The sequence below is a fragment of the Epinephelus moara genome, chromosome 6 (genome assembly GCF_006386435.1).
Source record: "Epinephelus moara isolate mb chromosome 6, YSFRI_EMoa_1.0, whole genome shotgun sequence".
In the NCBI taxonomy this organism is placed as follows: domain Eukaryota; kingdom Metazoa; phylum Chordata; class Actinopteri; order Perciformes; family Serranidae; genus Epinephelus; species Epinephelus moara.
In genome coordinates, this window is record NC_065511.1 from 29,384,621 (window position 1) to 29,399,460 (window position 14,840).

Sequence of the window (14,840 nt, forward strand, 5' to 3'; positions counted from 1 at the left end):
GATTCTCCTAATATAAATTTGACAAAGAGCCAATTTGGTAAGTTTTCCAATGTAATAAAATAGATATTTTAATGCGAGCATTCAACAAAGTTTCAAGAGTTTGGGAAGCGGAAAAAAATTGGTTTTGAAACAGCTTGGGTGTGAGCCTTGACAGACAGAGCCGTAAAGCCATGACCCAGTGTGGTGCAGAACATTTAAAAGAGAGCTCCTGTTTATATCAAAGTTTTGCTTCTGTAGACCCAGCTTTGCTGACATGTAAAACCAACCACAGGTACTGTTGTTGAAGTTCTGCCAGAAAATGGAATAAGTTAGGGCCCTGACACACCAAGCTGAAGGTTGGGCGTTTGGCAATGTCAGGCCGTCTGTGAGTGTCTGTCGTTCTAGTTTTTGCGGTGTGACCTGCACCGCTGGCACTAGTTGGCCCCTGTTGGCGTTTTTTCAGCCATTAAATAGGCGTTGGACCTGGCCGAGCCCATTGGTGAGGGAAATCACTCTGACTGGCAGTTCAGCTCAGTGCACGAAAAGGATCTTAAGTGAGGAAAGCAAACAAACAACTAAAGTGAAGAGGGGGTGAGATCAAAACAAACCCGTAATATGAGCTAAAAAATATTTATTTAGCCATTGACTTCTTTTGTAAAAACAGTTAGTAATGGTTTGTGTTAATGCTCATAATCATAGGGTAAACGTCCTTTGTTCCTTTAGCATCAGGTTGTATCGTTAATGTGTTAACTAGCATCTTGAATCCATTCAGTTGGTCTCCTGGTTTCCCTTTTTTAATGACGAAAACAGACTACTGCTGCCTGCTGGTGTGGAGAGTTATTTGCTCTTACGCAAGTGCAGAATGTACGTGCTAGTTGTCTGCTTACTGTTGTCTTTGCAATGTGTTCAACTGCAACTTTTTGGCCAAGCCACAGGCAATGTGAGGCAACAGCTGGCCTTTGTTGCCAGTAGGTCTTTCATGTGAGTTTGGCGTGTCAGGGCCGTTACCCTGCGGCATAAAAAATAAGTAGCTACCACAGTTTTCAAAAGAAGATCAAATTGTGGCTAATGGGAAACTTGAAAGTGTGAGCCCATCATTTAAGTTACAACTTGTTTGTAATGTTCAATATTTCATGTTTTGGGTGTTTGACATTGAGTGATTTTAATGATGATATAATTTTGTTGCCTAGTAACCTGGACATCTTTGCTATCTTTACATCCAGGACAAGAGTAGAGTAAACCCTGGACTTTACTGTGGCCTATCATTTGTCTGCTGGCTTTATATACACATGGCATAGATTATGTAAGTGACCTACCCAGCATGACAAGTTGTGTGATGCCTTGCTCGTTGCCACTGGGGTAGGTAGCATACTCGCAGATGTACTTCCCCTCATCGGTCATCCTAACATCACTTATCTGGATGGAAGGACTGCTCAGTGTTGGTGGACTGGCCATGAAGCTGACTCTACCCTTCACAGGCGAGTCAGGGTAGTTGGGATCAAAGTTGGGGTGAAACACAGCAATGTTGATCCTTTCTGCGTCCTTCGGCTCGTAGATCCACGTGACCTGTGGTGGAGGAGGCACAGAGGTTAGGATGCGTACAGTGCCTGAAGAAAAAACTGCCTCATTTATCATGGCATTGATAAGCAACGCTGGAGAGCATTTTCAGACATCCACATTTTGCTGTAAACTCCATGGGGCAGCGTTCACAGCATCACAATCAAATAAGTGGAGCAGGTATGAATATGCATGTGACTTTTCCAGGAGCATCTCTCTCTCTCTCTCTCTCTCTCTCTCTCTCTCCCTCTCTCTCTCTCTCTCTTAGCGGAACCAAACAGAGTTGTGTACTTCCCACTTCATTGAGATGCGACTAAGAAGTGTTTCTATTACCATATTCAATCCCCTAAAGCAAAATGAAGCTTAGCATTGTTTGTTTGGAGTAATAAAACATTAAGCCTAAATGTGATAAAAAACCTATTACTAGCCTCAGGATTATTTCTGTGGGCTATGATTTGCTAGATTAAGGTTTAATGGGGTAGGTAAACAAGGCACATGGACCTGTATTATCATTTTATGTGTATTGTGATTGCAATGAATTGCTCTTACCCATCTGTGTGACTAAGTTTCACACACCTGCAGAATAAGGTTGGTACATAATTAACAAATCCTTTATTTTACAGGGAAAATAGCCATATGTTTAGTCAAATACTACACTGTGTATTTGCTTAATGGCCAATGTGTTTGCTTCAATTGTGAAAGCAAGTTGTTGTCCCAAGCAATTTCGACAAATTGTACTGTGTCAAGTCAGCACAATGAGCTGCAATTTTGAGATGAAACAGACATTTTTATTAGAATTTCATACCACAAACCCAGTTAAGAGCTGATATGAGTGTGGTGGTATAAAGAAGTAATCAAATCCTAACTGAAGGAAAAACATATTGTGTCATGACAGTGTGTATCTGACCATTGTGAGCTGAATCCCAGTGGCATCGGTGAATTCACAGCGTAGCTTGACCGTCTGGCCGGGATACGAGGACACCTCAGGCTCCACCTTTACCCGCTGACCTGATGCTCCTAAGAGAAGCAAAGAGAAACATTAATGTATGTCGTTTTCTTTCTTTCTTAACGAGGAGAGGAGACAAGGAGAGGGAGCAGAGGATTCGTGTTAGTACTGTACAAAGCCTCCTGATGATAAATGAGGACAGTGTGGAAGTGTCTGGTACAACAGAGGACAACATTAGTGAACCCAGGCAAGTAGGCCAAGAGTCTGGTATCTCTCCATGACTGTGCGCGTGTGTGGATGGAGTGGTCGAAAAAAAAGGACGATGTGTGCTGCAAAAAAAAGGAAGAAAAAAAAAAGAGGAAAGCCAGTTCTCTTTTGCACATAGGTCATAAATCATCTGGATGGTTTCTGCTTTTCTATAGCCTGCCATTTGCTGCGCCGACACATTCCTGTGTTACTGGAAGAGTCAAAATAAATATGCTTTTCTTGGTGTGTTGTATCAGTGGATGTGTGAGACACAGAAAGAGCGAGGGAGCTTTAAAACAACAATCTGTCCGCGTTTATGCGAGTGTGTGTGTGCGTGTGTGTGTGTGTAATCCAGGTTTCTGTGAAAATGTAATTACTTGTATGAGTAAGCGAGCATTAGTGTATGTCAGCAAGATGGCACCTGTTTTAAGTAAGAGTGGATTACCTGCGGATACACAACTTCAAATGTCTGCAGCCGGGGCTATGTGTGCATGTGTGTGTGCTTACAATGTGTTCAGCAGCAAGTTACACACATACAACAGCACCAAGGACGCACAATTTCCCCTAAAGACAAACAATTACTTGCGGAACTAGTTCCACCGGTTTGTGCTGAGCCAAAGCTGCTGTGTTGAGACTAATATGATCTGCAGGGCTGATGGAGCACACACACACAAACACCCACACAGATGAAACCCATAGGCTGGTAGATAAGAGGAAAGGCCAGTGCTGTCTTTCTCTTTTGACGAGCAATAAACACCACACCTTCTCTACTCTGGGGAGATCTGAGATATCAATACAGAGAAAGAGAAGGAGGAGGAAGCAGGGAAAGAATGAGTGGGAAAATAGAAGAAAACAAGCCTTTCCTAGAATAACACCAGCTCTCCCAGGACCAGCCCAATTTACAACCACAAAACAACCCCCTTGTAGCCACAGAGGAACCTCTGGACAACCACTAAGCAGCCCGTGGGAGCAGCAGAGAGCCTTATTGGGCTAGAAAGGAGAACAACTTGCTCTTTTTTTCTCCCTTGGACACATACATGAGCATATCTGTGCAAGTAGACACACAAAAGCATTCATGCACATATACATCCCTTGACAGCTTTATTGGCGATCTCCTGGCCTGTGATCTTTCATATGTCGAGAGCAGCGAGCGAAGATGAAGCTGTAAGCCCTCTGTCAATCTACCTGAACTAGCCTGACTAACTACAGATGAGCTTTGGGAAATGGGAGCTGTGCTCGGGTTACCAGAGGATGTAACAGACTGAGAGAAAAGGGGATGAAGGGTTATTGAAACCCTTGATTACTCATCTTGATTGAAGCGTATGGAGCAGCGTCAGAGGTCATTAAACCATGCGGAGTTAAAGATAAGTTGCTCTGCCTCAGGTTTCACTCGTGTGCACATTCACTCACAAACACGCACAGCTGTTGTGTCCACACATAATGTGGGGGCAGAGCAGAGCTGGGCCTGTTGTGTGTCATTCTGAGGCAATAAGAGCAGAGCCAACACAGGTCAGCTCCTGCCAGAGCTCAGAGAAGAGACAGGCTGGCCTTATGAGACTCTATACAGCCCCAGGGAAATGAATATTACACGCAAGACATACAAAGAGTTGCACGTCTTCGTCCTCCATGAGAGTCCCGAAATCCCAGCCCCGAAGTCTCAGAGACTCAGTGTCATTAGAACACCAGACACGGAGAAGGAAAAGTCAGCGTATGCGTGCGTGTGCGTGTGCGTGCACATGAACACAACAGACTTTTGGAAATGCTGAGGCAAGGCGGCATTTGAAATAGTAATTGTCAGTATAAATATTTAGAGAGCATTGGTCATATTTAACAGAAGAGAGAGAGAGATGAGAGGCGGAGGGAGACAGGAACTAAGGGAATTAGAGAATAAAAGGCGGTTCAAGGGTAAGACCGAGAGGAAAGGAAGAGCGACAGAGGAAGAGAGAGATGGAGGGAGAGGAACAGAGGGTTGGAGGGGAGGGAGAGTGATAACAGAAGCCTTGTGTCACCGCTGCTCTACTTTACAGTAGCTCTGCTGCCTGCAGGTGACATACAAAGAACGCCACCAAACCAAAACGCACATGAACAAACAAATGCATGCACGCTGCCCTCTTCAGCATCATCAAGTAGTCAGATGTCACCCTCCTAAACACTGTCACCTATCATTATGTCTTTAACACCCACATGATGTGCATGCACACGCACACATTATGCTGATGGCACCGCGACAGCCCTGCCATATTAACACAGTCCTCTCTGATCCCCTGCCTGGTCACGCTGACATTTCCATATTTCCCACCATTCCTCTGTGAAGAGGGAAATGAATCGGGAAGGAAGGAGGAGAGGAAGTGTGCAAGGAGGATGGAGGGATGAAAGGATACCACAGACAGCCTGGGAATGCCAAAGTGATGGAAGATGAGAGTGGAGGAGGGAGGTGTATGGAAAGTGGGGATGAAAGTGTGAGAAGAGAACGTGGTGCCAGGAATAGAGAATGAAAGAGGGAGTGCAAAGAGAAAGTGGTGAGAGAAGAGGAGATGAGGAGGAGGATCGCGAAGGGGAGACGGTGTGAGCTATAAACAAGGTTAATAGGAGACGGCTGAGGGACAAAAGAGAGACATTTAGGGGAAAGAAATAAGAGATGTGAGAGAGAGGGAAGGTGAAAAATAAACCAAGAGAGAACCTAAAAATGGAGAGGTGGTGGAGGGGGGGTGATACAGATGGGGAGAAACAGAGCGAGGAGAGGCAGATGAGGGGAGAAGAGACGGGAGGTGCTGAGCGGTGCGAGGCAGGATAGACTCCACACCTGACCTTGTGAGAAACACTGTGGCTGTGAATAGAGAAAGCAAAAAGACAAAAAAAACCCCAGCAAAACAGACTGAATGAGCGAAGGGAAGCAAGAGAGTGAGTCAAAAAAAAAAACCCCTCAAAATCCTCATTTTCTCTGCAGCCCATTTGAGCCAGCCGTGGCTTATAAAACGAACATACGCTTATCAGCCTGTGTCCGCCTGCCTCGCTGCCTGGCTGGCTAACTCCGACGCCTAATGGCATTCATGTCCTCTGCCTGATCCCCGCTATAGCGGCGAAAAGCACAACGTCAGGGGGACAGGGAGTGCAGGCCATCACCTAAAATATCTAATGGCCTTCAGAGCTCACTGACTCTCTGCCATTTCATCAAGCTAGTGGCTATGCACTGTCAGGTGGGCTAGAATGAAGCTTCCCCATTCTCTGTGCTCTTGAAGATTGCTTCCTAGCACACTGTATGTATGTGTATGTGTATGTGTGTGTGTGTGTGTGTGTGTGTGTGTCTGAGTGTCGGAGAGAAAGCTCAAGAGAGACAATGAGAAAATGTGGGTGTGTTTTCCTTTGGCCTTTCCAGTGCATCGCTGTCTCAATAAGCATTCTAGGCTTTCATTATTCTTCCAGGTCTGTGTGAATTTCTCAATTTCCATTACTCTCTTGTTGTTATTGTTGAGCCCACCCTCTCTGCTCCTGAAGAATAATAGCTTTGATACAGGCAGTACGGAGCCTCACTGTCCTGTCCTGGTGGAATCGGTCTCTGCCTGCTCTCTCTCTCTCAACATCTTCTTTTTTTCATACAGGAGAATTAAAATGATTCCCATCCCACCTTTCAAGCTTGATGACTTGACATGCTGAGTTTTGGACCCGAGGGTGGCACTTGTGATGTTATGACTTACTAAGATACTGTAAGACACATTTTGGTCAGACCTCAGAGAACATCTGTGTAGTATACAACCACCTATGCAGTGCTGGTGGCTTAATGATTGCATGCCTATGAGCACAATAATGTAACACCTAATGAGTAAAACACTCGCATTTACAAACAGCTCCCATCCTCTTTGGGTCGATGCACAGGCATAAATTATCTTTGAGCTCAGTGCTCAATAAATATATGTCCATTAAAAAAAAAGTATGTTTAGATCTTGTATTTACAAAGGCCGCTTTTTACACCGCTTATTTATGACAGCCCTTGAAACGGTTCAGTTGTGCATATGGAGGGCTCATCATCTTTCCTGCCATAAAATTTTTCACTCGTAATAAATGTATGTTGAGCGTTCATGTTATTATATATATTCACCGCTATGTTTGTACTAAGCAGGATTGTCAGACAGTGTTTGTAAAGACGCTCGCCAGGGAAAGTGAACGTAAAAGCCAACCCCAGATTCACTCCTCCATGTCGCCTCACTATTTTTGTGTTTTTCCAGCGCTGTGTCTCTTGGATGCCTGCTGCTTACATTCGGGCTGGGGATCGCTGGAACACTCTGGATTGAAGACATCCTTGAACTTCCACCCATACAAGACCCTGAGTGTTGCACAATAGTAAAAGGATGATCTATCAGATCTCGTTACTTTACCCATTGTTCAGTGCTCTGGGTTTTATTCTCAGTGCGACAGCGTGTGCGTGTTTGTGCACTGGCCTTGGATACAAGTGGTTTCTAAACGAAAGCTCTGCCAAATACCAGCTTTGTGTGGCTCCCGATGTGCAATTTTGTTTTTGTTTTTTTGAGACATTGGCACAAAGAAGCCGATTCAATTCTGCGATTATTACTGGGGTTGTACTTTTGTACAGTGCAGCTTGTAACTATTGGGACAGTGACACATTTTGCTGTTGTTTTGGCTCTGTACTCCAGTAAATGGACTTGAAATAAAGCAATAACTGAGATTAAAGTGCTGACTTTCAGCTTAAAGGGTGGTTGAGAGTATTTACTTCCATTCTGTTCACCTCCTGCATGGGAGTCAGTCAGCGCCCTTTTTGTACATAGATTTTTTTGAACGGTGCAGCAGGACAATGACAGGGCAACAATTCCTGTCTCGTTCAACTAACATGGATATTACCTCCCTTCGATTCAAACTTAAAGTCAGGAATTAACCCTCTTAATAACGAGTTTCATTTCAAATCCATTGTGCTGGTATACAGTTTCAACATATTAAAAATGTAAATGTCCAAATGTTTCATAACTAACCTGTCTATCCATGACGAGCAACAGCTTGTGACTGCTGTTTCTGCTCACTACATCTTCAATACTGTTCCCTTTATCACTTTGGATACTGTAATATTGCAATTTTTGAGACTGATGCTTCTGTAATTTGGTTGCTGATTGTTTATCTCTTTTGAAATCTTTTCTTTGTGCAGCTTTGGAAACTCATAAGCACAGACGGTCAAACGTGTGACACATTCTATTTATTTATTTATTTATTTGGATCCCCATTTGCCACTACCAAAATATCAACTACTCTTCCTTCCTGGGGTACACACAAGTAAACAGGGTCCAAAATTAACACCTGCCAAGTGCCGCATCCAGGTAGATATTCTGTTTGGCAAATACATCTCAAAAGGCCACACTGGTGGGTAAATGTTTGCACCAAAATAGTCATGCAATTTAAAACTATGCTGAGAGGCTCTCGTTGAGCTGCAATGATTTATCGATTAGTGTCATCTCTTTAACTAACCTCCAACTAATTTGATAAATAATAAATTGTTTGATTAATATTAAAGAAAAAAGTCACAGTTCTCTGATTCCTGCTTCTTAAATGTGAAGATTTTCTGGTTTCATTCCTCCTCTAAGACAATACACTGAATATCTTTGGGTCGTAGACAAAACAAGACATTTGATGACATAATCTTGGGCTTTGGAAAACACTGATCGACATTTTTCACCATTTTCTGACATCTGACCAAACAACTATTCAATTTATCAAGAAAATGATGGACAGATTAATCGACAATGGATATAACCGTAAGTTGCTGCCCTAGTCCCTACCGAGTTTTGGTGTCATCCACAGGCACAATGCTTCTGTAGCTATCTGTGCCGGAGTTTGAGGCACACATACACACACAGACTACCAGATGTGTTTTTGCATGTGTCGAACCAGCAAAACTGACTCACTATTTACCCTTTGGGACATCGGCTACTCCACGAAACTATCACTTGCTGCCAGTCTGCTGCTCGCTACCATTATTTTGTCTGGCAAAAAATACTCTTGACCGGTGAATCTTTTTCATCTACCAGTCCTTTTGGCCGGTGAGTAAAAAAGTTAATTTCAGACACTGCAAGTATATGTAATTAAAAATCAAAGGCAAAAGGGAGCAAAAAAAGATACAGGCAAACTACAAAGACAAAAAACAATATATGAACAATAATAAAACTACAAATGACAGTAAGTACCCTCACTTACAGTCAGTAAACATTTGATACAGCTCAAACTTTATAGTAGAACTACTAAAAACAGCACATACAGTGACTGAAATAAAATGACTGAATGATATTATGTAACACAATATGTCTGAGCCATCAGGTATTTCTTTAACCTCTATTTTAAAAATGTGTTCACTATCTGACAGTCTAGCTTAAATGCCTGCCTGTGTAGCTGTGATTTCTGTCTGATGTTGCCATTATTGTGTCCACACCAAAACAGTGACACCACTGTGGCTGGGTGTCATGTCCAAACTGCTGCTGGTATGTACTAATAGCCATTATCAGCTGGAGTCTGAAACAGCACCAACCTGAACCTGCTGTCGACTGCTGCTGCTGCTGCTGCTGCTGCTGCTACCCGACACTGTTGCAGCGCTGGTTCCTTTGACCTTCACATGAACGCGCACAAATGTGGGCGCACACACAGCCATGCAAACCCACAATGAACGTGCGTACACTGCACACGCGCACACACACACATTTAGATGTGGATACTTTGGTATGCAGGGAGCAGAGTGGGAATGCAGCTTAGCTTTGACAGGCGAGGCAGTTTGACAAGCCAAGAATAAAACTAGGAAATGAAGACTTGAAATGTGTCTCGGCTTCTCATTGACCTTTCCACTGGGCTCTCTATAAGGGGCCAATCGATATCACATGAGAAAGCTACATTTAGAAGTAGCCACTGCTCATTATGGACTTCTCCAATGACATCCTATTATAATCCATTCGTGCTGTGAGCATTACTAGCGGGAGCAACTGAGTCAAAAGCACCTTGGTTTGATAAAGAAATGCACTTCAAAAGACCAAGGCTATCGTGTGAGATCTGCTCTCAAAAATCACCATAGATGTTCAATCAGCTTGGAAATGTCACAAAGAAACACAGTTGTAAAAAGGGTTTGGTGTTACAGTGAGGTTGCATGCAGGAGACAGCAGGTAAAAAAACCAACCCCTGTGATGCAACAGGAGCAGGGAGGAAAAAAAAGTGCAAGAAGAAGCGAGTGCTACATTTTACTTTGTTCACAGTGACATGATGAAATATTTGATAACTGACTCTGAACACAGTGTGGAAAGAGAAGGGGAATCAGACACACAGGAATAAATGAGGAAGAGAGGCAGAAATGCATGAAATGTAACAGAAGGGGAGCGAAGGAGAAATACGGGTTTGGAGGGAGGGACACGGGGAGACATGAACAGGCTTCAAAGTGCCAAGGAGAAATGAACAGCTGGAGGAGAAATCTGCACTGGGAGGTGTGAGCGCTTGGTGACTGTGTGTGTGTGTGTGTGTGTGTGGGGGTGTGTGTGTGTGTGTGTGTGTGTGTGTGTGTATATAAACACACACATGCATCTGTATACTGATGCATATTCCTATTTAGTTGCCTGTTTATAACAAACATGCCCTAGGACTCGAGCGAATATCATTTGCAAAAATAAGCATTTGCCAATTCAATTAAGTGCATCATCTTAATGAAAAAAGACCCAGCAGGAAAGTTTATAAACCCTTAAAAAAGACAGTTTAATACTTTCGAAAGTATGAACACTTCAGCTTTAAATGCCAAAGCATTCTGCCTCCAAAGCTGGACTATGACCTCAGTCTTGCAGTGAGACTATATGTCTATACAGTATGTATGAGACTGAGAGTAAAAGGAAACTGACAAAGTAGAGGAATTTACAATAGGATTTCCAAGCCATTTAACTGCAGGGGCCCTGACAAGAAATTACATACACAATAGCCCATGCATACGCCTCTCTGTGGACCTGTCTCGCTCTCTCATCTTCTATCTTCCATTCTCAGTTATGTATACACCACAAACAGAATATTTCAGGTCTAGCAAGCTCTGGCGGGCAAACAGGTCTGAAATAGGAATCCTGTTTGTTTGAATGAAATTGGAAAAACAGGAGTGATCCATCAACTATACATGCTGGTTTCTTTTGTTTTACTGTGGCGTATCACGCCTCGCAACAGATGAACCTTACAACCAACAACATACACACCACGCTTAATCATTTAGTATCTGCCAAGCTAAGGGAAAACCGTGCATAAGAGATAAAAATGACTTGCAAAGTAGTCAAAATGGTGTGTGTGTGTGTGGGGGGGGGGTGTGTGTGGTCGCTGCGAGACAAAACACATCTCCGCACGTACATCTGCTAGGTAAAGTATAACCACATTTAGACAGGCAGTCATAGAAACACACAAGATCGTACACACACGGGGTGGAGAGGCACTCTTCTCCACTGAGTGAATAATTCATCCCCGGGTAAGAACGAAAGCAGTGTGCTCTCCTCCTCCTCCTCTCATCTCTTCATTATTGATAAACACCAACATCTACACTGTACCTGACCCAGGAGAGGGAGAGAGGAAAGAGAGCAAAAAGAGGGAAGGAGAGATGGTCAAAAGGGAAAGACTGAGATACAACATGACGGTGGGACGGGAAGGAATGCAGCAACTGTGTAAAGCTGAAGTGTATAAAGCATAAAACACAAAAAAGAAAATGACCAAGGTCATAAAGACGTGAGCGCGGTTTTATGGCATTGCATGTTTTCATCTGGCGCTGGGCCCGTTTAGGGTCAGTAAAGTCTTGCTTGTAACAGGCAGTTTACTGTGGACAGAAAGGACACAGCTCTCCTGAGCCAAACAAATAACTGCTGCTTCTATACTGCCTTGCCGCTGCTATCGCTCCAACCCACTGAATAAGTGACTGAATAACTTACTGGCTGGATGGCTGACAGACACCCAGCTCCCCTGCGGCTCCTGGCTCTGCTTTGTCTGCTCGGGCCCTGCACATCATTCTACCTCCACCGCACTTGCCTTCTCTCGGCATCGTTCACTTCTTCTTTTTTTTCCCTTCCCCCTCTGTGCCATCGCCCTGTCCTGTCTTTTCATTTTGGAATAAATCCTTTTCATCCCTCTGGCTCATTCTGCTCTTCCTTGACTACTTTTTTTCTTCTTCTTTTTTTTTAAACTCTGCTAGTTCTTTTTCTGTCTGACTTCTTCATTCTAGCCCTGTGTGCCATCGCTCCTCATGGTAATTGTACCGGGCATGTTATTTTAGCCCTGCATGTAATTTTGGGGTTTTACTGCCGGGTCACCGTAGTGACAGATCTGCAGTCCGTGTGCAGGCATAAAATGTAAATCCGGAGCTTTGGCAAAACATTTTTCAGGCAGGTCTAGGGTCAGTGTGTGGGAAATATCTTGATCTATTCCCCATTATGCATGCTGAGGCCTTGCACTTCTCTATCAGGTTGAGCAGTAAGCTCGCCAAAAAAAAATCCTTCAGACATCACTCTCGGAATGACTTTGGAAGTGAGTGTGTGTGTGTGTGTGTGTGTGTGTGTGTGTGTGTGTGTGTGTGTGAGTCCATATCCAGAGTCTGGTGGCATCTCACTTCGGAAATAGCCATGAATTAAAGGATCAGGCTAAGTCAGAAGTGCACAGCTGGATGACAAGTGCCAGTTAGTTCCACAAATGTCCAAGTTGGACTATGTGTGTGTCTATCTCTCTATCCATCCTTTCCTGAATGTGCATGTGTGTGCATACATCCATCTCTCGGTATGTCAGTTGTTAACATAATGTGATTATGTGTCCTATTTTCGCCTCCCTAACAACACTTGGGTGTGAGTGTCTACCGAGGTGTCAGAGAGGATATTTCAGGCTGGGTGTGATCCTTTCCCCGATTTAAAAAAAACGAGCCGCCTGTTAAAGTGAAAGGAATTCCATGACAACCCCGCCTCCGGACCCAAACACAGCTGTGTTTCCAGGTTGTTCAACGCCAGCATTCACCTTTACTTCACCTTGGGGGGGTTTCGTTTCCCAGCTGCTCTTCCCTCAGTGTCAGGGCTGCCACTCAGCCCGCTACTGACGAGCCCATTGGTCAACAACGTTGTCAACAGGCAGCTCATTCACAGTTGAGGGGGTGAGAGACCAATCCAATTTATGCTGCACATTAACGGATTAAAATGCAGTACAGTGATATGAGGGAGACGGCTATCAACACAGTCAATCTGTCAGGAGGATCACACAGCGTGTTACCAAATCAATGCCAGCCATATGGAAGACAGAAGGTCAGGCACCACGAGCAAACAAACAAGGAGGTGCGTACCAATATTATGATAAACTGATGACTGTGTCCGTCACAACAACCAGCTGGATTGAATTACTGACGGCAAGTCTGTGTAGGAGCACGGAAAAGAAGTCTGCAGGGAGAGATTTGAGAGGACAGGCAAGTTATGTTCCAAAATATGACACCCACCCACTACTTGAAGAAAAAAAAAAAAAGTAGAGAGTGTCTGCTCTTGCAGAAGTATTGCCAGCATACAGTAAGAGCAAAAGTTATGATTTATTATGATATGACTCATATTACTGGAACACTGCTGTGTGTTTCTCAAATGTCAGAGATATAGATGGCCGATTAGTCCACCTGCATTTTAAAAATCTAACAAAGACATGCGATGGCTGTAATTTATTTTACATGAAGATAAATGAGAGCTACACTGAGGTGGGAAGATGGCAACAATTAGTAAACATCAGGTAGGTAGGATGTGGGAAAACAGAGCAGAAAGATAGGAGCGGGGACAATAGATAACTGAAGCAATTAAAAAGCAGAAAGAATCCACGCTTTGTGTATTAGAGCAGCTGCATTGTATGCGTTGGAGTTTCCTTCCCGCAGGTCTGCAGTGAGCTGTGAGGGCGGAGGTGAACAGCCTATTGTCTTCAAGTCTCAATAGGAGGCAAGTAAGATGAAACTCTTCACTTCAACACACCTCCCATCAGTTCTCCCACAAAGGAGGAGGGGAAAGGTGATACCAAAGAGGGAGGATGAAACAGAGATAGAAAGGAAACAAGAGAGAAGGCTTGGACTGCAGTTTCTGTAAGATACAATGGAGCAGGAGAGTAATAAACAGCAGGAAAGTATGAAAAGGTTGAGTTCAGGGTTATTCTCTGGCCCTCCCTCCATCCGTTTGTACTGAACATTAAGATCAACTTTGAGTATTCTCTGAAGGACAGTCACTATGACAACTTGCCTAGGGTACGTGGCATATTGTTTTGATGATGGCGGGTGGAGGGATGACTGAAGAACTAATAGACAAACAGACAGACAGACGAACAGCTCAAGGAGACAGATCAAAAGAGGGAGTGGTGCATAACCCGTTATTTCCTTTCACATCAATCTGTTGAATAACTTTAACCACAGAATATTCTGAAAAGATGTGGCTGGCTGGCTGCATGGCCACAGTCAAGGTAAAATAATAAAATACGACATAAAACAAATTTGAATATCTTTAAAAAAGCACCTGCGTGACATCTCAAATAATACACATATAAACTACCAAGGAAAAGAAATCACACAAGTCACAGTAAAAGCTTTACAATAAATAAATAAAACAACAAAAACGATACAACATTAAATAGCCAGAAGAGATAAAGGCCTTATAAATAAATATATCAAAGTATATAAAGCAGAAATTTACTTGCATAAAGTGCCTTAGTATGCGCATCATTTTTCTTACAATTTGCTGGTCACAAAGGAATCCAAGTCCCTGTATTTCCTTCCGAAAAACTTCAAAAAGGTGTGAAAAATACTGTTTCTGTCCTTCAGCGATAAGCTATGAAACGCAGATAAAAGGAGAGGGTCAAAAGACTCCATTAAAGATTGATAAAAGTGCCTAAGAATAACTGCTCGGACTCATTTTCAATGAAAAGTCTGTCTTTGCTAGCGACGTTTAATCATTACTGTGTTTACATGCCACCTTAATTGACTGTCAAACATTTCACTGGACTAATTTGTTGAGAACTGTAATGCTCAGTCTCACTCTGTATATTCTTCTGCATCTACAATGACTTCTTTATCTTTATACAGATTAGTTCTCTTTCTGATTGTGCTGATGTTGATGCTCAAACTGTA

The 14,840-nt window shown here is 43.3% G+C and overlaps 1 protein-coding gene across 2 annotated transcripts in view; it reads right to left on the bottom strand.

Annotated features, from left to right (window-relative positions):
- Window positions 1-14,840, bottom strand: part of si:ch73-22o12.1 (nectin-2) — a 93,505-nt gene that overhangs the window by 56,627 nt on the left and 22,038 nt on the right. For both annotated transcript variants that reach the window (XM_050047423.1, XM_050047422.1), the window contains exons 2-3: window positions 2,444-2,553; window positions 1,296-1,545 (exon numbers count right to left, since the gene is read on the bottom strand). In XM_050047423.1, coding sequence (XP_049903380.1) covers window positions 1,296-1,545; window positions 2,444-2,553 — 360 coding nt within the window. The remainder of the gene's footprint in view (window positions 1-1,295; window positions 1,546-2,443; window positions 2,554-14,840) is intronic.